The sequence below is a fragment of the Carassius gibelio genome, chromosome A13 (genome assembly GCF_023724105.1).
Source record: "Carassius gibelio isolate Cgi1373 ecotype wild population from Czech Republic chromosome A13, carGib1.2-hapl.c, whole genome shotgun sequence".
NCBI lineage: Eukaryota > Metazoa > Chordata > Actinopteri > Cypriniformes > Cyprinidae > Carassius > Carassius gibelio.
Genome location: NC_068383.1, coordinates 13,386,305 through 13,412,231, shown reverse-complemented (window position 1 = coordinate 13,412,231; position 25,927 = coordinate 13,386,305). Strand labels below are relative to the sequence as shown.

At 35.6% G+C, this 25,927-nt stretch overlaps 2 protein-coding genes and 1 pseudogene across 2 annotated transcripts; 2 read left to right on the top strand and 1 right to left on the bottom strand.

The window, feature by feature from the left end:
• Positions 1 to 5,016: 5,016 nt before the first annotated feature.
• Positions 5,017 to 9,485, bottom strand: LOC128026208 (urokinase-type plasminogen activator). Its single transcript, XM_052613054.1, has 11 exons — positions 9,328 to 9,485; positions 8,415 to 8,508; positions 8,287 to 8,329; positions 8,036 to 8,171; positions 7,847 to 7,944; positions 7,721 to 7,765; positions 7,390 to 7,567; positions 6,612 to 6,763; positions 6,389 to 6,529; positions 5,930 to 6,078; positions 5,017 to 5,818 (listed from the first exon to the last, which is right to left on the bottom strand). The coding sequence occupies exons 2-11, from the start codon at positions 8,469 to 8,471 to the stop codon at positions 5,621 to 5,623; spliced, it is 1,197 nt and encodes a 398-aa protein (XP_052469014.1). The 5' UTR covers positions 8,472 to 8,508; positions 9,328 to 9,485; the 3' UTR covers positions 5,017 to 5,620.
• A 3,086-nt stretch (positions 9,486 to 12,571) lies between these two features.
• Positions 12,572 to 22,403, top strand: LOC128026207 (inhibitor of nuclear factor kappa-B kinase subunit alpha). Its single transcript, XM_052613053.1, has 22 exons — positions 12,572 to 12,979; positions 13,204 to 13,308; positions 13,428 to 13,522; positions 13,689 to 13,806; positions 13,909 to 13,978; positions 14,067 to 14,155; positions 14,236 to 14,325; positions 14,995 to 15,119; positions 15,229 to 15,336; positions 15,441 to 15,576; positions 15,698 to 15,892; positions 15,998 to 16,100; positions 16,261 to 16,384; positions 16,472 to 16,623; positions 16,717 to 16,778; positions 19,319 to 19,428; positions 19,525 to 19,574; positions 19,736 to 19,844; positions 20,001 to 20,148; positions 20,940 to 21,067; positions 21,210 to 21,309; positions 21,421 to 22,403. Exons 2-22 carry the CDS (start codon positions 13,204 to 13,206, stop codon positions 21,478 to 21,480), a joined length of 2,277 nt encoding a protein of 758 aa, XP_052469013.1. The 5' UTR covers positions 12,572 to 12,979; the 3' UTR covers positions 21,481 to 22,403.
• LOC128026595 (glutathione S-transferase omega-1-like) lies at positions 22,060 to 24,322 on the top strand (annotated as a pseudogene).
• The last annotated feature ends 1,605 nt before the right edge of the window (positions 24,323 to 25,927 follow it).

The following is a 25,927-nucleotide window of genomic DNA, read 5'->3' as shown; positions in this document are numbered from 1 at the left end:
AGCATTTGATTGGTGCGCGCTGACACTGTTCTCTGTTTCCACTCTCTTCCCCCCCACCCTACCTGTGATAAGAGCTTCCCTGACTACGTCATGCAGACTGTAGCCAAAAAGGGAATGCTTCGGATTGGATGAGGATTCAGCGGATTACATTTGATTTAATGATAGGTAATGATGTTAGTAAAATGGCAGCAAAGTAACTGACAGGCATGTCTGGATTCAGGCTGAGGCGTTTAATTCGGATCATCTGCTGATGTCTTCTTCATGTGATCATTTCTGCGTGAATGAACGAAATGTGTAGGTGGATAATTGATTAATCTTAGTTTTAGAAGATAATCCTGATGAGCAGCACACAATGTCCAGAAGTTCACGTGCCCGGTAAATGACTTTTTACAGTAATATAGTCTTAAATATATAGGCTACTTTTAAATCTAGGTTTTTATTGAACATAACCGTTCAAAAGTTTCTCTTAAACTTACCAAAACTGCATTTTTTTATGTGAAATATTTTTAGTGAAAAGTGACAAAAAAAGTGAAAGTGACGTGACATTCGGCCAAGTATGGTGACCCATACTCAGAATTTGTGCTCTGCATTTAACCCATCCGAAGTGCACACACACAGAGCAGTGAACACACACACACACACTGTGAACACACACCCGGAGCAGTGGGCAGCCATTTATGCTGCGGTGCCCGGGGAGCAGTTGGGGGTTCGATGCCTTGCTCAAGGGCACCTAAGTCGTGGTATTGAGGGTGGAGAGAGAACTGTCCATGCACTCCCCCCACCTACAATTCCTGCAGGCCCGGGACTCGAACCCTCAACCTTTCGATTGGGAGTCTGACTCTCTAACCATTAGGCATTCTTTTAAACTTTTATAGTTTAAAAGAATGGTGTTCCATTGTAATTTATTTTAAAATGCAATTTATTGCTGGGATGGCAAAGCTGAAAATTTCAGCATCATTACTCCATTCTCCATTGTCACATGATTTTGTGACATTATTTTGACACATATTTTGTAAAAAAAAAAAAAAAAAAGTGTGATACTTTGTTTTTCAGTATTCCTTGATGAATTGCAAGTTCAGAAGAACACCATTTATTTGATATAGAAATCTTTTGAAACATTGTGAATCTTTACTGTCACTTAAAAATAAAAACGAAAAATTCATGGCAATGCTAAATAGAAGTATTAGTTCTTTCACACACACACACAAGTACCCATACATTTAGATGTGACCACAGAAGTGAACACTTGCAAACTGAGTAACAATGTACCAATTGAAGTGCAGTTATATAGAATCTATGGTGAGACACTGTAGAAATTCTTCATTTGAGGCTAAGCATTGGAAATGTTATATCTGACCTTGTTTGATTTAGCTTAATACTTTAGATGATGTGTTTAGAGTCAAGAATACACATTTGTTTAATTAAGGAGAGACTGACTCCCCATAATGAAACACTCAGTTTACTCCAAAGGGACAGGACTTGATTTAGACATCTGGTTATGTGTTTAGGATATTTACAGGAAAATAATGTTCAAGTATAATCATTATACATAATTTACAGGTTAGTTCTTTAGACAAGTAAGGCTCCATGTGACTTTGTTTCAGACACCATTCAGTTCTAAGGAAACACAAGGCAACTGTAAGGCCACCAAATAAGGAGGGATTTCAGATGGAGGAGCACAGAGATGTGCCTTGCAACACTAATAAGGTAAACAGTTTATTATATAAGTAGCAGCTGTCATTGAACCTTGTAAGTGCAGAGTCACTTAGGGATACTGCTTTCCTATCTAGGATGTTGTCTGTAGTTTCTCAATGTTCCCAGACTTGTCACAGGAGAACTCCTGCTTTGGCCTTGCTTTTAAACTCAAAAAGTTGTCAGTCAGTTCACACTTTAAACAACCTTATAAATATATGTACAATACTTCCCTTCAAAATCCCCTCAGTTTCTGTCTAGCCACCATTTCAACCACAAGTTTATTTTGATAAACTAACTTATTTGTTTAGAAAATATAAATGGAAAACAGCTTACTGATTAATATGTTTACCTGTGTGTGACCAATTTGAATTATTAATTGTCATCATCAGAAATGATCCTCAACACAATTGGTGTTGAAACAGTTTGTATTGAAATAGAAAAGTGATGGTCCCATTATAGCCAAGGTGAGTAATGCTGTGTTCAGTCATTTCATGTCATCCAGCCCTACAGCTGACTAATCCATGTTTGCTGCATTTGCCCCATTGACTGTGATTGCATTGGTTTTTTCTCTCAAACAAACACACACTCATTTACTCACACACTTTTACACATGCAAATAAACATATACTAGAAAAAAACACAATTTTTTTGCTATTTGGATGTTTCTGAAATATAAAAATCATCATCAAAGTTTACACAACTTGTGGAGTTCAGGCAGCTTAAGTGCTGCCACCGAATCAAAATTCATTTAATTTCATTTCATCGTTTTCCTCAAATTATTGTGCCTATAATATAATTTGAAATGAAAGCTGTTGAATTTAATTAGAAAAGAATGAACAATTCTTGAAAAAACTGTTCTTTATTACAAAAAACTGATCTTCATTAGGTTGTAGGACTCAGATCTGTTTCAGCTAGATAGCTATAACTGACAATGTGGTTTTTAATGAGAATATAAAAATATCAATCAGATATCAAAATGACAACATTAATCTACTTGAAGAGAGTTCAGTATATATAATGAGATGATAATAAGATAAAGTCCAGCTTTCCATTATTCTTCTAATGATATAGCGGCGCCCTCCAATGTGCAATAAGAGTCATTACAGCACTCAAAAACATATCTGTCTTACAACACATGCTAAATAAACTTTCCTTCTGTGGAAACCAGGATTTTTTTATATTGGTAAGCATATCAAAATAATGTTAGGCAAATGTTTAACAGATAAACAAAGGGGTAAAAAATCTGCACAACTACACACAAATGTACTTGACAGTAAAGTATGTTAAGGAAACAGCTGAAAGCATAAAGTGACATGAAAAAAACATAATTTTGATTAATATATAGTATGGATGTATGTATAGTTGATGTTTAATCATAGCTAAATTTGACTGTCTGCTGTAGCGAAGGACATGGAGGAGGTGTTGCTATAAGTTATAGCAAACCGAGTGTTTAACATTGCATGTGTTATACATATTTCATTGCTCGTCATTTCTCGGTTAACCAAACTCTTTCCTTTTTAGGTCAAGATCTTTTTCTTTTATAAGCATATTGATTTCTTGGTAAGAGGAAGGATGTTATGCTTAAGTCTATATATATTTGGTGATTCACAGCTTCCACTTTTTCTCACGTTCCCATGCCTTACTTAGATTTTGAGGTCAGCACTTGTAATTAAGAAATTTTTTCGGCTTAGTTTCTCACAGACACTTCCCCAAAACTCTGATATCATCTTGTTGTACACAACAGGTTGTGGTATTTCTCTGGAAAGGTATCAGTATTTCGCCACTAATTCACACCAACGGCCATGATATGTCTTCAATATACCAATCAATATAACACATACATGTTAGGCATGTCCTGATCGGGTTTTTTGTGCCCCCAATCCGAGTCATTGAATACTGAGTATCTGCCAATACAGAGTTCTAATCCTCTACTTGTATTTTAAGTACATTAAAGATATAAAGTTATTGAAATCAATCCATTTTATACAGGGGTGTACAGAGAGTTTCTCAGTGTGCAGGGGCTCAAATGTAAAAAATAATATATATGTAATATCTAAATAAAAACAATAAAAATTTAAGGTCACTGCTTAGTCCTATTAGAAGTTATCCTAACAAGAGATGGGCAGCATCTTTTAAGCATATTTCATCACAGCAGAGCAGTGTGAGAAGAAACTAGAAATGTCCTGCAGCTGCAGATGCGCTCAAGTTCGCCACACTATCTACTAATTTCTCACAGCTGTAACCCTCCAAAACTTTAGTTAAAACCATATTTCGTGTTACAGTGGTTCCTGTTCACTAACTTTCTTTTTGTTTCGTTTTTAAAACATGTTAGTAGAACAGATGTATAACCACAACTAATATTCCTTCAAATTTAGAGTGAAGATTAAAAATATTTAGGGAAGAAATCAAGTATTTATAGATTGTTCTCTAATTTTGATCTCTCCTGTGTGGGTGTGTGTGTGTGTGTGTGTGTGTGGGTGCTCTTTTTTTGTGACACATCAGGACACATTTGTATAATGACATGGGTATGACACAGTTATTACAAGGAGAGGGTGACTTATGAGGACATAACCCATGTCCCCATTTTTCAAAATGGTTATAAATCATACAGAATTATTTTTTTTTTGTTGAGAAAGTAAAAATGCACAAAGTTTCCTGTGAGGGTTAGGGGTAGGGTTGGTGAAGGGCGATAGAATATACAGTCTCTACAGTCTAAAAACCATTACGCCTATGGGATGTCCCCACTTTTCACAAAAACAAACATGTGTGTGTGTGTTTGTGTTTAAATATGCATAGAAGAGATCAGCTAATTGTCACTCACCAATATTTCTCAGGATCTGTATAAACTCATATATTAAAGTTTTGGCTTTACATTTAATTACAGTTAGTTTACAAGAAAGTTTAGTTTCTGAAAAAAGAAATGTACTGTTCTTCCAAAATTGAATGACAATCTTTATTCTGTAGAACACAAAATAAAATATTTCAAAGAATGTTCTCATTATAACGAAAAAGCATTGGTCCCCACTGACTTCCCTTTTATGGAGAAAAAAATAAATAAATATCAAAATACATATCTTCTTTCGTACTTTTATCTCTTTAAGATGCACGAACTGCTAGACTATGCCTATATTTTAATAATTTTTGAAAAAATATTCCACATCATTGAGACCAATAAATGAAGGAGCAGATGAACAATAAATTAATTGGTTAATAAATGCTTAAAATTTATGGAAATGGGATATGAGTGAGAATTCATCAGTTGGTAGAAATTTAAAGAAATATTTATGTCAATGCAAAATAAATGAATGGAATGAAAAGTGATGAGATTTAAAGCAAGTTTAATGTCAAATAAAATTGTTTATTAATACAATGGCTTTTCTTAAAAATAAGGAGAATTTTGTATTAAAGCAAATGACTGTTTTACAATCAGAGATATATACTTATATAAATGTGTTAAAAATAAGATAGGTATAAATAAATAAATACATTCTTCATACATTAAATTAAATTATTAAATTATACATTATTACACAAGTAACAGTAAAAAAGAATGAATATATCCTAAGAGATAATGCCCAGTCAAATGATTAAAAAAATCTTTCTGGAACAACTTTCTGAAACACTTCTCCTTTATATATAGCTATATATATAGTCATTGCCACAAACTGGAGCAGTAGCCATGTCATTAACATCAGTCATTTTAGATTAACATCATTCTATGTATCCTTCATGCACCTGGTATCACTATTCAATAAAAGCAGGGACATTTAGTTTTAACACTTTCAAAGATGATTCCTGTTGATTACAGTAGCTGACATACATAATTTAAATGGTACACATATTCTGCACAAAATATAAAATTACCCTGAGTGGCTAAGCATCTGAGCAATGCTCAAATTTCTGTTATAAAGTGACCCTGTCATAATTAATCCTTTTGTGGATACCTGGAGCCTGCTGTATATTTGGGTAAACCAGTATGCTGTGCGATCCAGTTGTTGTAGTTGGTGACTTTTGTGTAAACCCCTGGGTTAAACTTTTCTGAACAACCTTTTCCCCAGCTAATGATACCGTATAGGAACATGGTTTGATTTAATTCGCACAAAAGAGGCCCTCCTGAGTCACCCTGAAAAAAGAAGAAGAAGAAAAAAACACATTCAGAGTTTAATGAAGATATTTGAACTTGTCCAGGCCAAATGTCATATTTATCAATCATCAGTGAAAACTTCTGGTGTACCTGGCAAGCATCTTCCTCCCAGTCTCTGCCAATTGCGCACAACATATTTTTATTGACCTCGTCCTTGCTGTAATACTTGTTCTGGCAATCATCCTGGGAAATAAGTCTCACCTGAGCCTGTTTCAGATATCGAGAGTACTCAAAGCCTCCTTAAAAAGCAGATAAAAAAAAATTATGACATTTATGTTCATCTCATGTATTATGTAGTCCTGGCATTTAACATCAACATCCAGAGTGCCAAAAATGACATTACTAAAATGTCCAGCTACATTCTCAGCTAGAGATCCAGTACAGTATGTTGTGTCATAATCATAGGATGTCCCAGGTTGTGATATGTTTCATATCATAGATCAACTTTATTGACACGCCATGCTGCCCTCACATCTTGTTGTCATAGAAAAGTGATCATTGGTACTCGGATAAACTATCTAGCTTAGCATACAGTGTGTGTCATCTTACCCTTTTGATGTCTTCCATAGCCAGCAATCTCACAGAAGAATCCTGTAGGAAGCATCTGCTGGAAAGGAGGAAGACATGCAGTTCTCACAGAGTCTGTCCTCACTGCACATTGTCCGTTTCTGTCCGCTATCTTCAAAAGAGCTAAAGGAAAGGATTTGCACTACTTATTATTTATACACTCCTTTTTTAATTGCTGGAGCAATAAAATATAAAGCCAACATACCAATGTCGTTATTGTAGTTTTCAGTTGTGTAATCATAGTCCTCATGAACCACAAGTTTGCTGACGTCGAACTGCTGCTCTTTGACAGAGTCGGTTTCATTGATGGCAGTCTTTCCCAGAAAGACTGAGTATTTCCTCACCTGTGTTCTCTTACTGTTCAAAGCAAAGAAATAGTTCAATTATGTTATACCACAATGCAATGACACTGCATTAAGTTACATGGCCTCTGAAATACTGAAATCTGAACGCAGCATTCAGCGCTATTATATTTCGGAATATTCACTTTTGCCCATTACATCACTGTACATAGATAATAACTTATTGTTTGGCAATTGTCTAATTGTGGCATTATTTCCACACGCTAAAATGTTCTGTAGTCTTCATGCAAGTTGCCACCTAGGTTGTTCAAAAGTTGCTTATTAATTTGTTCTCTTTTTCTTTCCTCAGGATTTTACTGCCACTTTGATGTCTCTTGTATCACACCCCCAACTTGTGCCATCTTGCAACTCAGTAAAAGATATTAGTGAATATGATTGTTGAAGTGTTCATCTTGCTGGTAGGCTGACTGTTTTGTTTGCTGTAGTGGACTTTTTTTTCTTAGTGGAAGCTTACAGATAATATTTGATGACTAATAAGCAGGATAATGTGCTGTCAGCATGTCATCATCACAAAATAAACCTGACCCGGTGATATAAAATCCAGATCCCAGGAGTGGACTGTGCATTTGCCAATTGTTATAGAAGGTCCAATTTCTTTCTGTTAACAACAGGATGACATACCCGGAGGAAAAGCAGTGGGCTGCGGTGAGAACCCAGCATGGAGCAATAAGGGTTCCTCCACAAACGAATCCATCTCCTTTAAAGATAGCTGCAATCCAAGGCTGGGACTCAACCGTCGACCTTGATCCTCCTATTATCTTTCTAGTGGGGTTCAAGTGTCGCTCCCCGCATGATGATTCTGAATAATGAACAAACATGAAGTTTGTGAGGAGAGAGAATGATCTAGGCTTTGGAAAAGGATCCTAGCGGGGATTTCCCTTATGTTTTCACTAAATTAATGAGGATTTTTGTTTAAAATGGGCAACAAAATGTAAATCAATCAAAATTTTACCTGTGTCCTGCTTTGATGGGTCAGGTTTTGGTGAACTCGTGGCGGCTGCAAGAGCAAATGTAGGCCATAATAGTCAGTTTGCTATCAATATTTCCCATGGCTTAAAAGAGATGGACTTCTACTTACTTGGTTTAACTTCCCTGTTGGTAGTGTAACAGTATTCACGTACATAACGATTTCTTCTCCTTACAATGCACCATGGCTGAATCATATTATTTGGATTCCTAAAACAGCAAAATTCAGAGGTCTCAGCTCTGTTTATATATATATATATAAATATATATATACATTTATAAATATATACATAAATAATACCTGCAGTAGTTATGATCGCAGTTACTGAACGAATGGTTTCTGTATTGAACGGAATTCCACTGTAGACATATCCGCCCACTGACTGTCACTGACACTTTGGTTTTGCTCTCCTTGCCTCCATCTAGAATGCACTTACCTGAGAAAAGAGAAAAGATTGATTAAACCTATATATTCAAATGCTAAAAATACAACCTTAACCAAATAGCACATTATTGGAAAACTTTAATGTGACAGAATCCAAAGAAATTTACCCTTTACTTGAGTAGAAGTGTTTTCTCTCCAAAGGCTTTTAAACTAAAAACAGAAATATTAAATATTAAAGGGTAAACAGGTTAATTCTAATTTAAAAAACTCAATTCTGTTTTGTTTTTCCACTTACTGCATCAGTAAAGCTGAGGGTGCATGTCAACAGTAATATCACGAGTATACACTTCATCTCGACTGCAAACCAAGGATTTCCTTTTTTGGAGATCCTAAAATAATTTAGAAGAAGTGAGTCATATATTCATGAGAAGCATTTAAAAGAGAAGGCACATGCTCTCTGACCACAAGTCCGAGTTAACAGGAAATTTTTTAAAGTTGACAAACCAATAAACAAGTATTGCCAAGAAAAACACATGTATTTGCAAGCACTACTTCTGCAAGCAAGCATGCATACTGTATAATAGTACTTATAAGCCCACCACTGATCATTTTTTTTTTCCATTAATCCAATACATTAATTTTCATAGTTCATTGAACACTAATGTAACTACTCCTACAGTACCTAAGAATAAATTCCTGTTAAATTTCAGACATGTTACTATATTAATACACAGCAGCCTTTGAAGGCTCTATTTAAAATTGATAATCTAATTTTGAAATTTTATGAATTCTAATTGTATCCATATGTTTGGTTATAAAAATGCTTTACTATATTGTGCAAACAAATAAAAGTTATTTGTTGGCAATCTGTGGTTCCATGAAGAACCTTTAACATCCATGGAAGCTTTCCATTGTGCCAAAGGTCCTTTGCAATCAGTTCTTTACATTATTAAATTCTTCATCACGCTACTGTAAGCCTAAAATGGTTCTTTTAAGAACTATTAAGAACCCAAAATGGATCTTCTATGGCATTACTTTATTTGTAAAAGTGTAAGATATACATATTTAAATGTAATTCTAATTCATTTATATTCCCACATGCAATATATATACATAAAGTCTGTGAAAAATAGCTAGATAGGCATAATATGCAAATGTAAAAGAATGAAAGCAAAGCAGATCCAGAGTATAGTGTGTTTGTTGCTTACCTTTCTGGTAATATGCAGTTGATTTCTAGTTTGCTTGCTGATGTTGTGGTGTTGAGCTGCACTGGGCTTACTGAGCACTTGCTGTGTGTGATGTGCCTGTTAGTGTTCCTGGCTTTATAGTGATGAATCTGTGATTGGCTGAGGTGGGCTTGGCCTCAGGCAAGCTGGCACATGCGCTGTGCACTAAAACAATAAGATAAATGGCAATGCTTTTAGCGGAAGCTCATACTGTGACTCATGCTAAATTACTCAAGATCTTTCCCCTTTTTAAAAATAAAATGAACTTTTCCCCAAGCATCGACAATAATTGTGGTTTTTATATTGCAGTGCCTATTTCACAACATGTTTTGAGAATACTAGTTTTCTCAAGAACTTGTAAAGAAAAATCTATAAAGTTGTAGTGGTATAGATGATATTAAAGAACATGTATCATCAGATTAATTAGATATCAAAACAGATGTGTGTTGTTCCTCACATAGGCCTACATCTATTCTCATCATTTATCTGATTGCACTTGTCAGTCAATTTTTACTCAGACAATGAATTTTTAAAATCCCAGAGTAATGTGGCATGATGAAATTGCATTTCTTTGTTGTTTCCTAACATCTGGAGCCGTTCTCATATGTTTTTACTCTGTGTCCTGTGCGTGGCACAGTTTGCATGCCTGATTTATCATAAAGTTGAAATCCTGGGCTTTTATGAGCTATTACATTCTTGCAATTTCTTTTTTATGTATTTCTTTTTTCTAATCACTCCAAAACATTTTGTTTTCTCAGTCTTATTCGCATGCCCATCTGTTTTAGCTGGATTTCATCCTGTGATGAATGAGGGGGTTTCATGAATCAGAGAGCCAGAGGAGATGATATCACCCCTCATACCATATTAAGAAATGTACAGAAACACATTTCCTGTTCAACACTACTGAACTTCCAGTGTTGCTATTGTTTGGTTTATGTGATGATAAGATATATGATGCATCAGCTAAATGCATCACCTTTTATGATGATGTCCACCAGGTGTAAGTGAATTCTTTAGAATGCAGCATGACCTTGCCTTTTCAGTTCATCTTACATTTCTTAAAAAGAAAGACAAATTAAGTTTAAATAGACTCTAAGCAGTTGGGCTGAATTCATTACAGAACTATAATACTTAAGGTCAGGGTTTGAGCTCTGTCTTGCAAACACTGTAATTAAATTCATATTCATAGCTAGATGGGCATTTATTTAAGATTACTTTTTTTTTCTTTCTTTTTTAAATTCCTGTAAAGATGACATCCATGAAGAAAATATGCAGATATGTTTGACATCACTTCAACAGAGATTATCACTGTCCGCAGCCCATTTACTGATACAGCCTTTATTGCTCAACTTCTTTTACAAAGACTAGATAAAGACATCCATTAGAATAGTTAATTTAAAATTACAAATTTAATTTAAGGTTTCTTCACTGATCAAAATTAGGTTTATTAAAATAAAATAAAAATCAAGTTTAGATAGGTCAACTGTCCAATGCTGCTGATGAGATGGATTTGGACTTGCATTTAAAAGTCTTGAGCACCATCTCCTGGACATTGGAGTTAATATTTACTCATGCTTGGCCTTTTCACATCACAGTGGGTCAGCTAAACCAAATGTTGACTTTACATATTAATTTGAGATCTGTTTCCATATCCATCTGCTATAAATACAAAACAACATCTGAAAATATATCTTTAATATGATCCACAAGAAAGGCAAGCAGTTGAACATATTTTTTTAAAGGTAATCTGGCAATCTGGGGTAAAATCCACAACAGAAACACATCCATGAACAATGAACCAAGGATGTCATCATTATCTTTATTTTAACCAGGAAATTACTCACTGAGATCAAAATCTCTTAGTGTCATGCCAAGATAGGCAGCTATCAGTTTGCATATACAAATAATCAACATATTACAAAAAACAAACAAACATATAACCAGTTAAAAAAAATTACACACCATTAAGTTGCTCTCTAGATTACATAATTAAGATTAATTATAAGACAACAAGTTTTGCAACTTTATATACTTTTGGAGAAGATTCCAATCTGAAGTAGCGGCATATTTAAAAGAGGTTTTATCAAGCTCAGTTCTGACAAGGGGCACACAAAAAATATTTTGTTTAAAAACGTAATGAATCATTTTCAAACAAAGTCCTTTGAGACAACAGAGATAAGATGGCAAATGACCCAAAATTGCCTTATATTTCAACAGATGCCAATGGATTTTTCTCCGAAAACTCAAAGAAGGCCATACAACTCTTTTATATAATTCACAATGATGAGTTGAAAACGTACAATCAGTTATAAATCTCAGAGCACCATGGTAAAACATCCAAGGAGGAGAGAAAGTAAGAGTAAGAGGCGCATGCTGATAAACTCCATCCCCGTAATCTAGACCTGAAATGTATCAAACACTAATATAAGAAAGAAATTCCTAGACAGCTTCTTGTGAATAAAACAAATTAATAAAAGAACAGAATTATTCATAGTCAAAAGTGTGAAGTGAGGCAAGACTGCAGTTTGAATCAAGCACAATCACGTCTGTCACTCAACATCTAACAAAAATCAGACTTAGAGCAGTACTGATGAGCAGAACCAAATCAGAATAAACGAAATCATAAAAGCTACTAAATGTATGCATATTTTGTTCATTAGATAAACTTGAGTTAAAATAAACTGGAATGTTATCAGCCCCTGAACAGAAAGTAAAGTGGAAGAATATCTCTTCACTGTCAAAGATTCATAGTAGCGAGAGAGAGAAATCATAGTCTTAAAAAAGACACAAACAAACTTTTCTAGGAAAATACTGTCACTGTGACCCTATGAGGCTGACACTTTTCACTTCTCTCTTCACTGAAAAAAAAATCATTTTAGGAAAGATAGCTTATTCCTAAAAAGCTTTCCTCTTCCCACAGTTATTAGAACTGTCATACAAAAATGGTGGAAGCATCTATCTATCTATTCATCCATCATCTTAAATAATTACATTTTCTCTTATTTCATTTTACTTTTTATGAATCGTATTTGTAGAACGAACAAATTTGCGTCCATGGAGTTACTTTCACAGTCGTCGGGTACCATTTTCTCAAGGTCCTCGGCGACTGAGCTGAATCGAGATCAGTACCACGAATTTAGTATTAGCTTTCGTTATTATCGCCTGGTCCATGACCAACTGATCCCAGATGAGCGCTGACGCCAGGCGGCTCCTAACGCACCGCGCATGCGCTGACATTGTTTCGCTTTTGACTTTAGTAGCAGCTGACTGGCGTGGCCGCCGTCAACAACAGTTATCACACAAGTCAGCGCTACTGTATCCTATCAGCATTTAAGGGCAGCAATCTTTAGTTGTTTTGATTTTCAGGTGCTCTCTGGCCCTAGTTTTACCCTGCCTGGTGCTATGGAAAGCTGACATTTGGAGGCTTGTAAGACTGCAGGCTAACAGTTCAACACATCGAGTTGTTTACGCGTAGCTAGTTAGCCATTAGCAAATCTGACATCCGAGTCGTTTAAGGATGAAATGGATAGCTTTGTTGTTTCCTATGGATTAATACGCTCTTTTGACAGATCCCAAATATTTCCACATCAGATGTGGTCGGTTCATGCAAGTTAGAAACGCAAACTGACGAAAGGTAAGTCACTACCGACTGACACTTTGGACTACGTTAGCTCGCCTGCTAAGTTAGCTGTATCACCATATCCAAGTAAATATAATGTCAGAAATTAAACGTTTCGCTTACGAACCATCATCTACAGTATAGAACTCTCTCTTTAAGGCCTAAATCCTAACCAAGCTCGAGTAGCTGTCATAGTGTTGAAAGCAGCCATTATAAATGTGTGTATTACTGCTGTGCAGATGGAGAAACCTCCTATGAGACACAATCAGCTCTGTGGCTCATGGCTTATGAAGGAAAGGCTGGGAACGGGAGGATTTGGACATGTCTACCTTTATCAGAATGAGGTATCGCTCTGCCTCTGATGTTACTCTTAACTACTGTGGATGTGAAAATGTTTTGTTTCCTTTGCTTCGATGTACAGCCAAAGAAAAGGTTAGTTTCTTAATACTGTAATATCTTGCAGGAAACCTCAGAAAAAATCGCTGTGAAGCTCTGTCGCCTTGAACTTAATGCAAAAAACAAAGACCGATGGAGTCGAGAGATCCAGATAATGAAAAAGTGTGTAAATCTATGGCAACCAAATGTTTGACTTTTTATATATATATATTATTCATAATATGTTGTTATTAAAACATGTGTCATGCAAATATTTTATTTATTTTATGTACACACATAATTACCAATGTTATATATTTTTTTGGTCTTCTTTTTTCCAACTTTTCAGGCTGAAGCACCTTAATGTGGTGACAGCAAAGGATGTTCCTGAGGAGATGATGCACATTGCTTTGAATGATTTACCGCTTTTAGCTATGGAATACTGTTCCAAGGGAGACCTTCGAAAGGTGTGTGTGTGTTTGTGACCAGGGCTTTTTCTTTGCATTATGTCTCATGTGCCCTTTGTTGACATTTTTACTCATTTCTGTTCTTTGTATTGCATCTTGTAGTTACTCAGCAAACCAGAAAATTGTTGTGGGTTAAAAGAGAGTGAGGTGTTGGCTCTACTCAATGATGTTGGTAATGTGTCTTTTTAAAACTGTTATTAGTACTTCTATTGTCGATCACTTAGGGTGGTAAATAAAACAGCATGTTTTATATCCAACAGGTTCTGGAATCCAGTACCTCCATGAGAATAAGATAATTCACAGAGATCTCAAACCAGAGAATATTGTGCTACAAGATATCAGTGGAAAGGTATTTCCTATTCAGTAGTTTGATTCTTGTTATTTAGACGTACATTTTCCCAACCAAATGGTTTTTTGATGTTTATGCAGCTCGTCCACAAGATAATCGACCTTGGCTACGCTAAAGACCTAGACCAGGGGAGCCTGTGTACTTCATTTGTGGGGACTTTACAGTATCTGGTATGTAGAAAATAAGTAATTGCAATAAGAAAAGGCTATTATTAAAATGAGTCAACATACACTACAATTCGAAGGTATGTGGTCAGTACAAAGTTTTTTGTTGTTGAAATTAATAAATAATTTTCTTTAGTAATGATGCATTAAATTAATAGTTCACACAGAGACACACATACACACACACACACACACATTAAATTGCTGTAATCATTTACTCACCCGCCACTTGTTCTAAACCTATATGAGTCTCTTGCTTCTTTTGGTCACAAAAGAATATATTTTGATGAATGTTGGTAACATTAGTTGACGGTAGCCATTGACTTCCATAGTGGGTTTTTTCATAATTTTGAAGTCAGTGGCTACGGTCGACTTGATGGTGAGTAAATGATGACAACATTTTTGGGTGAACTATCCCTTTAAATTAAACAAAAGTGACCGTAAAAACATTTGTAGTGTTACATTTTCTATAATGTATATTTTTGTATGTGTTGTTCTATTGAACTTTCTATTCATGAAAGAATCCAGAAAAAAAATGTATTATGATTTCTACAAAAATACTAAGCAGAAAAGTGTTCAACATTGTTAATAATAAGAAATGTTTCTTATGCACCTCATCAGCATATTAGAATGATTTCTGAAGGGTCATGTCACGTGACATCTTGTTTGTTTCAGGCTCCAGAGCTGTTTGAAGGCAAGTCGTACACAGTCACTGTGGACTATTGGAGCTTCGGCACCATGATCTTTGAGTGCTGCTGTGGATTTCGGCCATTTCTTCACAATCTTCAACCTGTGCAGTGGTACGTGTCCTGATATCCTACATATTAGGTCACAATGCTTGTATCTTACCTTCACAGGGAATACATTTAAACAGTCAAATAACAACATATTTGCTTTTTTTATTATTAGGACAAGCAAAGTGCGAAACAAAGGTCCTAAGGACATAATGGCTGTAGAAGACATGAATGGCGATGTCCGCTTTTCCACCCACCTTCCATACCCGAACAATCTGAGCAGGTAACCTTTATACAGACCAAAACACCTTGCATTTCTTGCACTGTAATTTCTGTTATTAGTTTTTTCTGTCTCTGAGTTGGCTAATTGTTTTTCTGGTACTGCAGGACACTGCTGGAGCCCTTGGAGGGGTTGCTACAGCTGATGCTCAAGTGGGACCCAGTACAGAGAGGAGGAGGATTGAATCCAGACATAAAACAGCCCCAGTGCTTTGCTCTACTAGAACAAATAGTGAACATGAAGGTTTGATATTGGCATTATTGCATCATTTCATTGGAATGTTATGTCTATGGGCAATCAGTTGTCTTCTGTATTAATGCAAAGTAGGCAGAAAAAATGAGCTGAAGCATGATTTGTTTTGTAGGTTGTGCACATCTTAAACATGACTACGACCCAGGTTCACTCATTTCTGCTTAGCCCAGATGAAGGGCTCCACTCTCTGCAACAGAGGATTGAGACTGAGACCAAAATCGAACTTTTGAATCAAGAGCTTCTGCAGGAAACAGGAGTTATGTTAGACCCCAGGAAACCTGCTGCACAGTGTGTGTTAGATGGAGTCGTAAGTATTCTTTTGGCCTCTTAAATGTTGTTCTCATGCTCTAAAAGTACATTTTGGTAAAGCAGCAGCAATTTATCAGTTTATAACCCTTTTTTTAATTATCAGAGAGGGTGGGACAGCTACATTGTATATCTGTTTGACAAGAGTTTGACCAAGTACTCAGGACCTCTAACAGCAAGAATGCTTCCTGAGAGTGTGAACTTTATCGGTAAGAATTAATTGATTAATGTGCAATTCCTATGGATACTTTGTTCATTTTAAATATGCTTGAGGGAGGTTGTACTTTCAGATTAATGTTTAGTCCATTTTTTTCAAGTTGTTTCCCAAAGAACATTTAAGATTCCATTCAATTAATTTCTCTGTTTAAGTGCGGGAAACCAAAACTCAGCTCCCTCTGAGTACCCTCAAAAAGGTTTGGGGTGAGGCGGTGAGCTACATTTGTGGCCTCAGAGAAGACTACAGCCGCCTCTTCCAGGGCCAACGTGCAGCCATGTATGTGCTTTATATTACCATGCTAATTAATTAATAGAATATTTCCTGCTCAAAATGTAATGTTTATTTTGGTTTGTGTGTTTATAGGTTGAGCCTTCTCCGCTACAACACCAACCTTACAAGATATAAGAACATGATGTTCTCCTTTTCGCAGCAGCTCAAAGCAAAGCTTGACTTTTTTAAGAGCAGCATACAGTACGACTTGGAGAAGTACAGTGATCAGATGCAGTACGGCATATGTACGTTTTATTTTGCTCAAATTCTTTGAATAATCGTGTATTCATTATTGCATTACTATTGAAAATCTAAAACAACTTTTTTTCTTTGTGAAGCCTCTGAAAAGATGCTGAAGGCTTGGCAGGAAAATGAAGAGAAGGCTGCTGGGTTTGTGCAGGTGCTGTGAATAAATGATATACATATGTTTTGAAACCTAACTGCTACTACAAATGTGATGAGACATAGGGCAACTTTTTGAGCAATGTTGCTGGGCAATCTTGCTATCAGTGGGTAACCAGGTGAGACACAGGGCCCAGAACCAATCCATATAGAAATTTGTTGCCCATTCTATAAGGGGAAAGTGCCCAAGCAGCATTGCCCCGTGTACAGGTGCGCACGTCCTGATTTTGCCAAGTCCGATGTGTTCCTAGGTCAACATATTTTGTTGACCCTGGAACAACATTTTACTCCATAAATATATTCTTAACCATATCCCTACACCTAAACCTAACCTTAACCATGAGTAATCCCTAAAATCAGAGGAAATGATAGATGAATGACACTGATGTACAAGCACCAAACACTGATTTTAAGCATAAACTTCACAAAATCTATAAACTGGTTCTTCAAATCTGATTGGTTAATCACAATGTTGTTCCAGGGTCAACAACGATGTTGTCCCAGGAACATGTCTCACTTGGTAAAATCAGGTTAGGCATACAGGTGCATCTCAATAAATTAGAATGTCATAGAAAAGTTAATTTATTTCAGTAATTCAACTCAAATTGTGAAACTTGTGTATTAAATAAACTCAGTGCACACATACTGAAGTAGTTTAAGTCTTTGGTTCTTTTAATTGTGATGGTTTTGGCTTACATTTATAAAAAAAAAATCTCAACAAATTAGAATACTTCATAAGACCAGTAAAATAAAACATTTAGTGAATTGTTGGCCTTCTGGAAAGTATGTTAATTTACTGTACATGTACTCAATACTCGGAAGGGGTTCCTTTTGCTTTAATTACTGCCTCAATTCAGTGTGGCATGGAGGTGATCAGTTTGTGGCACTGCTGAGGTGGTCTGGAAGCCCAGGTTTCTTTGACAGTGGCCTTCAAATCATCTGCATTGTATGGTCTCTTGTTTCTCATTTTCTCTTACAATACCCCATAGATTCTACATGGGGTTCAGATCTGGTGAGTTGCTGGCCAGTCAAGCACACCAACACCATCATTTAACCAACTTTTGGTGCTTTTGGCACTGTGCCAAATCCTGCTGTAAAATAAAATCAGAATCTTCAAAAAGCTGTTCAGCAGAAGGAAGCATGAAGTGCTCCAAAATTTCTTACTGAATGGGTGCAATGACTTTGGTTTTCAAAAAACAGAATGGACCAACACCAGCAGAATCATCACCCCAAATCATCACAGACTGTGGAAACTTAACACTGGACTTCAAGCAACTTGGGCTATGAGCTTCTCCATCCTTCCTCCAGACTCTAGGACCTTGGTTTCCAAATGAAATACAAAACTTGCTCTCATATGAATAGAGGACTTTGGACCTCTGGGCAACAGACCTGTTGTTCTTCTCTTTAGCCCAGGTAAGACACCTCTGACGTTGTCTGTGGTTCAGTGAATTCCTTGACACGTCTGTGTGTGGTGGCTCTTGATGCCTTGACCCCAGCCTCAGTCCATTCCTTGTGAAGTTCACTCAAATTCTTGAATCGTTTTTGCTTGACAATCCTCATAAGGCTGCGGTTTTCTTGGTTGTGCATCTTTTTCTTCCACACTTTTTCCTTCCACTCAACCTTCTGTTAACATGCTTGGATACAGCACTCTGTGAACAGACAGCTTCTTTGGCAATGAATGTTTGTGGCTTACCCTCCTTGTGAAGGCAGTCAATGATTGTCTTCTGGACAACTGTCAGCTCAGCAGTCTTCCTCATTAATGTGTAGCCTAATGAACCAAACTGAGAGACAATTTTGAAAGCCCAGGAAACCTTTTTACAAGTGCTTTGAGTTGATTAGCTGATTGTCATGTCACCATATTCTAATTTGTTGAGAATTTGAATTGGTGGGTTTTTGTTAAATGTCAGCCAAAATGAAATGAAACACAAGTTTTACAATTTGAGTTGAATTACTGAAATTAACTTTTCATGACATTCTAACTTACTGAGATGCACCTGTAGAATCACCTTTAATCACCTTTCGTCATGTTACATCATAGAATTGTATTACATTATTGTTCAAATGTTTGGGGTCAGAATTATTTTTTTTCTGTGTTTTTATGCTCACCAAAGCTGTATTTGTTGTAATTGAAAATTTACTTTATTCCTGTGATGGCAAATCTAAATGTTCAGCAGTCATTACTCCAATCTTCATGATCACATGATTCTATGATCTTAGTGCTCAAAACATTTCTTACTCTGAATATTGGGAAAAGGTGTTTCATACAGTATTTTGTAGATTTTTTTGTCAGAATTCTTTAAAACATTTATTTGAAATTAAATCTTTTGTAACATTAGAAATGTATTGATTGACACTCTCAATGTAGTGCATCTTTTCTGATTAAAAGTTTTAATTTCTTAAAAAAAAAAAAACCTTAATGACTGGCCATGAGACCAGTCATTAAGATTAAAAATCTTAATTTTGAGGAGTACTGCTTGTCAATTTATTGTCATGTGGAATGGCATTGTTTTAGCTTACAGGCTCTGTTTGCTTTTAAAGGTGGCAGAGATCGGCCATCTGGATGAGGAAATAATGGCTTTGCACTCAGAAATTGTTGAGCTTCAGAGAAGTCCTTATGCTCGTCGACAAGGAGATGTCATGGAGCAGCTGTAAGTCCATTCTTTCACTGATGCTATGTGGACTTTCTCAGCATAGATGTCTCTACATTCTTAAACCTTTTGTATTGAAATCATGTCTCATCACAGGCAAGAAAGAGCTATTGAACTCTATAGACAGTTGAAGGCAAAATGCAAAAGTAAGTGCAATCCCCTCTTGCATGCTCATAAGTTAATGAAATTTGCCCCATGTTCTATTCCAAGTACTTGGATTATTTATGTGTATGCAAAATTTACTTACATATTCTTACTGTTATATGAGCTACTTGTGTCAGTATATAGTGTTCTTCGTTTCCCCTAGTGCCAGACCCCCAGCACGGCTACAGTGACAGTTCTGAGATGGTGAAGGTCATTGTACAGACTGTCCAAAATCAGGACCGGGTACTAAGGGATCTATATGTACACCTCAGGTAAAATCTTTTGAAACCATACAATTCACACACACACAAAAAAAAGGATTGTTATGATTCAGTTTTTAATGTTCTACCTGCGACTAGTTAAGAAATTAATATTAGCACTGCATTTTATGGATGAAATCTAGAATTGCTGTTGTGTATTATTTGCAGTAAAATCCTTCTGAGTAAGCAGAAGATCATCGACCTCTTCCCTAAAATCGAGAGGACACTGGAAAGCATTAAGGAGGCAGACAGCACTGTCATGCAGATGCAGATCAAGAGACAGAGAGAGTTCTGGCACTTACTGAAGATTGCCTGTGTGAGTCTCATGGCCAGATGTGCTCATAATATGCACATAATCATTGACTTTCCATCATTATAGTTTAGTGTGTATTAACGGTGGAACTTGATGGACATGAACCAAAAGACCGAATGACAAACTACGGCTCAAAAGGGTCTGTAAAAGATGCATTAAGTTGATCAAAAGTAATAGAATTTTACATAGTTACAAATGATTTCTACTTCAAAAATAAATGCTGTTCTTTTAAATTTTATATTTATCGAAGAATCCTGAAAAATGTAATATAATTTCATCAAAATTTTGAAGCAACAGCAGCTGATTTCAACATTTATAATAATAATAAGAAATGTTTCTGGGGGACAAAATCAGTACAATACTTTTTTTTTTCTGAAGGATCATGTGACACTGAAGACTGAAATAATAGCTGCTGAAATTCAGCTTGGTTATCACAAGAATAAATTACATTTCAAAATAAATAGAAAGCTGTTATTTTAAACTCTTAAAATGGTTCACAATGTTTTACTGTATTTTTATCAAATAAATGCAGCAGTGGTGAACAAAAATATTTGTAAAAAAAAATAGTTTGAAAAATTGTGTAAAGTTATTCATAACAAATAATAAAACATTGCCATTACTGTATAAAATGGTTAGAAATTAAGTGACAAGTTAATAACTCAAAGCAAAATGAATATAATCAAATTAATATTCTGACTTTAAATTCTGATTAACTACATGCATACTACAAAGCATTTCTAAAATGTTTTTTTTTTTTACTTAAGCACCAATTGTAATTGAATGTGTTTGATTAGGCACAAAACACCACACGAAGCTCTGCGAGTCAGAGTGGAGAGATGCCCTCCTCGCTGTCAACATGGAACCAGACTCAAGCCCAGTGCTCCTCTCGCCTCCCCATGTCCCTGCAAGTGCCACACGAGGGGTAAATTTCTCTTCCAAGCCTTAATGAGCAGCCTGCTGGTACTGATAATAACAGTAACCCCACCTCCTAGGTCTCACTGTGGCTGAGTTGATCAGCAAAGTTATCACCAGTGTTTGTTCTTCTTGCTGTTGTTTGTTTTCAGAAATTCAGTCAATCATTTACTCGAGGAGAACCAGCGCTATTTGAGTCAGCTTACCAGTTTACTGCAAGAAACCACTGAGGAGAAATCAGAGAGCATCATGGTTAGCATTTTTTTAAAGGTTTATTATGAAATTCATAGAAATTCTGTATATGATCATCACCGCACATACAGTATTTGCCACAGTTACACTCACTGTTTTTTTCCCACACAGGCTCAAGACTGGAGCTGGACTAAATATGAATCCCTGGTTGCTAAATCACAGCGTTTATAGAGTTATGGTAAACTCTGTAACAGAAAGAAACAAGTCATTCTTTTAAATACGTTTATTCATCATCATTGGATCAGGGTTGTGTTGACTTGTACGATTTGTTCATCATAAAGTAACTTCTGTATCAGTATATGAATTTATTTAAAATAACATCTTGTAGCAACTCTATATATTTTGATGATGCATTTTTAATTGACACTGAACCAAGAACATGCAAACAAAATTCAGGCGATGTAACTCCAGAAATGTATTTATTTAAGTACTTCATAGTTCTCTGTATGGGCTGATTGTACTATCATTTAAGGTGTTTGAGGTTTTTTTTCTTCAATTAAATATAGTAATTCAGCATCTGCACTTTAAAGGCTCACTGTGAATGTTTAGAAAGGTGTGATATCCGGTAATGAAATCAAATGAAACTAAAGCACTTCAACTTTTTTAAATATTAAGAATTCTGCAAGGGCCCCAGTACAGGTTTAAACAGACAGATTGGAAGGCAGAACGGTGACGGCACAGGTCCCATGAAAATATGTTTGGTCAGACATAGACCAGCACAGCTGGTTTTAAATTTAGGATTTGGCAGTGATGGCAACAGACCTCTTCATATCAGGTATTAGCGGCTAAGAATGAATGTGGTCATTCATCAGTGGGCAAATTATAATCAATCAAGTTCATCAATTCAATCATGTTATTCCCTTTTGAGTCACATTTTCAACCATGGTTTTATCCAGAGAGGATCAGCATCACAGGAGAGTACATCACAAACTGTTGTATACTATTTTGCATATTATTATATTTTGTTTGTTTTGTTGGATTATAACCCGAGGATATTTCAGACATGGGTTTAAAGGATCTTATGAAAGTACACTTCGGTTTTAACGTGTTTACTGTATACATGACAAATAAAGTAATTAAAGTGATATCCATTATGTTATGTGTGTGGTGTGAAAAGACTTTCTTCTAACCATAATAATCAGATGGAGGTCTCTACTAGTAATTCATTGCAACTAGAAAGATAAGACTTTTGAAAATGTTTTGTAAAATGTGAAAATTTCCTCACATGAGATAGTCTAGGAGCCACCGGGACAACTTCTTTATGTTTACAAACGTGACGTAATGACGCAGTGCCATGCTAGAATTTACCGCGGAAAATTACCCGAACTACTCAAATTATAAAAAATTATTACAAATTAACCGTTGTGAATCGGGCTAAAGTAAGGCGACAGTTTTGAACACTGGCTGGTTATGTAACTTACTTGCTCAAATATTGATTTTGGATCATTTTTAACCCCAAAAGGTTACGGACTGCAAAAACAACTGTAGTATTTTAACTGAAGTTTACACCAAAACAGAGCAGTTTGTCTTTTTTTTTTATCGTGTATTGTAGATTCCGTGACTGAGCAGGATTGTTTTGTGATTAAGGTCGATCATCTTAAGTGACGGCTTTAAACCTGTCCAGATGTGTATTTATGTTAGGAAACGGGGAGTGTCATTGTTATTTCATTGTACACAAGAATTTGTACACGAAAACTTGACAAGTGATATAACAGTTACGGGCCAGCAGGTGTGTTTAGTGCTGACGACAGTGTATGACACTGCACTTTTATGAAATCATCCTACATATTCCACACAAGAGACTATTAGTGATAATGTGACCTCGTGCAATGCTCTTGTCAACACTAAAAACCTGCTTATACTTGAAAAGACACTGAAAAGACATTTTGGCATCATGTGCAAGTGACTCACATTATTATACAGCAATGCCATTGCAGAAATGGTCAGATCAGGTCTAACATGTTTTCTGTTTAAATTGTGCCACAGGAAGCCCTGCTTCTGAACCTGTGCCAAAAAAAATATGCACGGCTTTACAGCGTGAGATTCTGCCCTTTTGCCCAACGCACAAGATTGGTGCTCAATGCCAAGGTGAGTATAAATGCAAATGGGCATTAGTGAGTTATTTAAGGGGGAGGTTGTGTATTAATGTGTTCTATTGTGCTTAGGATGTCCATGAAATGCATGAACAAAATCATTATAAAATGTTTTGGAAAACTGTTTCTGAGTGGAAAGAAAAGCCCCTATGAATAATTTTGTCCGATACATGACACTGTCAACATCAATTTAAAGAATAAGCCTGACAGGTTTTTGAAGAAGAATCTTCTTGGTTTAGTTCCAACACTAGAGAGCCCAAGTGGTCAGGTGGTAGCTGGATGAGGTCTATCTTGAGAAGAAACTGCTCCCATCTGACACATTTGAGAGGGTCCAACAGAAAATGCTGCTGGAGCATTTCTCAAAGGTATTTCCCAACTCACTTCCATAGGATATTATATGTATAGTCTTGCTAGATTGAATGAATTGAACGTTTTTAACAATATGGATGTTCTTTTCAGGTGACTCCCTACTTCTATAAGATCCCTGTTGGCAAGACAAAAGGAGAAGATGTGTCTGCACTTAAAGCAGAACTTAAAGAGAAAATCGCCCAATTTAATGAGGTTGGTCGAAATATAATAATATTATAATTGTGTGAAATAAAGATCCAATATTGGATTCGTAACCTCTTTGAATATTAACATTATTTCTTCATAATTTCCAGTGGCTTGGATGGCACTGCTCAGATGAAGAAGTGGACTGAACACATGTTCCTCATGTAAAATCCACAATGTTCAGCACATACGCCTACAAGGTGTTCTGCAAATCCTACATGGAAGGACCCCCAATTATGATTATGGTTTATAGGGTAAAACATTGTTCTCTTGTAAAACACACCTCTGTTGCCTGGCTATTTTAACAGATTTCATTTAAGATGGTATGTTATTATCCATCCATCTTTTATACTATGAACACTATTAATATGAAAAGAGAATATCATGCCTGGTACATCATTCATTATGTCCCTTTGACTTGTGGTGTGGAAATCAAAAACAAAATTCTAAACCTTTGATCTTAAAATATTATATAACTGGTAAGGTTTTATTATTTATTATTTAAGTGATTTATTTATTTATGCATTTTTTTAATCAGATATGCAAATAAATAAATAAAATAAAATAAATAATATTGAAACAAATAAGTCGCTTTGGATAAAAGCATTTGCTAAAAATGTAAATGTGATGTAAATGTAACAAAAAAACTTTCTGAAGTTCATTCAATAGATTAAATATTCTACACATTATATATTATCTTATTTTTTACTATTCCAATTTCAGACCAGCTTCATTCGTTGATGGCCTGTAAGGAGTTTTCAAGTGTAACTGCTGTAGTTATTATACTGGAATATACATATAGGCCAACTGCAGGTGCTGTCCCCCTGCTCAAGGGTTAACTAGGTGCTCATTATCTCAGTCACACCTCTCTGGAATTTAACCTGCAGTGTTTTCATTAATGGCCCTAATGACCCTTATCCATTAGGTGTCCACCACTTCTCTAATGAGTCACCATCATATAAACCAAGATCTCAGAATTATATGTGATCCGTAATTTGATAAGTTGATTATAAAATGTTGTTAAGGGGATAAGCATGACTTTGCACAACAGAAGCTTTGAGATGTCAATGTCATAACCTGTAGCCAAGTGTCACCCCCACCTATTTTTTCCTCCAGAAAGGTTATTAGTAAGCTGACTCATTCTGCAGCTGTAGAAATGCAAAAGAAACATTTGCATGACTTTGCAAGACGCCCACACTAGAGAAACATAAACGGAACAAAATGTGGAAACGCATAGATTATTGTCTTTTTATTTAATGAAATGTTGTACTTGACTTCTTATACAGATGAGATAAAAATTCATTACACAATCCAGAAATCAGTTGTCAACTCATCTGCAATAAGATACAAGCAGATGTTGTAAACATAGTCATTGCTACTGGTGCAGTTGGGCAAGGATTAATAAATTATTAATAAAGTGAACTGACCAGATTTCTAAAATAGAAACTGAGGACATTTCCTACTTCAGTAGTCTATATATTTAAATATTACTTATTATATATTCATTACATTTTTTTAAAATGTTTTTAATTGTTGTGGATTCCATACACTATTAAAATAAATAATTATTGTGATGTTTGCAGGTCAAACTGTCCCCAACTGGGTTTTTTTTTTTTTTTTTTTTTTTTACAGTTGACCAGTTGCATACTATTAAAAATAAACGTTTAAACATTTATTTTCTAAATGTATTTAATGTTTTCATTAACAACTTTAACAAACTTTTCAAATTTAATTTTTATGGTTGCTTTTAAGGCGATGTTGGTCGTATTTATTTATTATTTTTTGCTATGTATTTGCTACGACTGTTAATAAATATTAACATTAACTGATAATAAATATTAAAATAATTAAGAAAACGCACTGTGTTGATTCGTTTAGTTGTATCCTTCCGCTAGAAGATATAGTCCCTGGCAGAACATTGCAAACAACCCAGAACATCACATCTGGAGATAATAGCAGACTTCTGAGCAGTT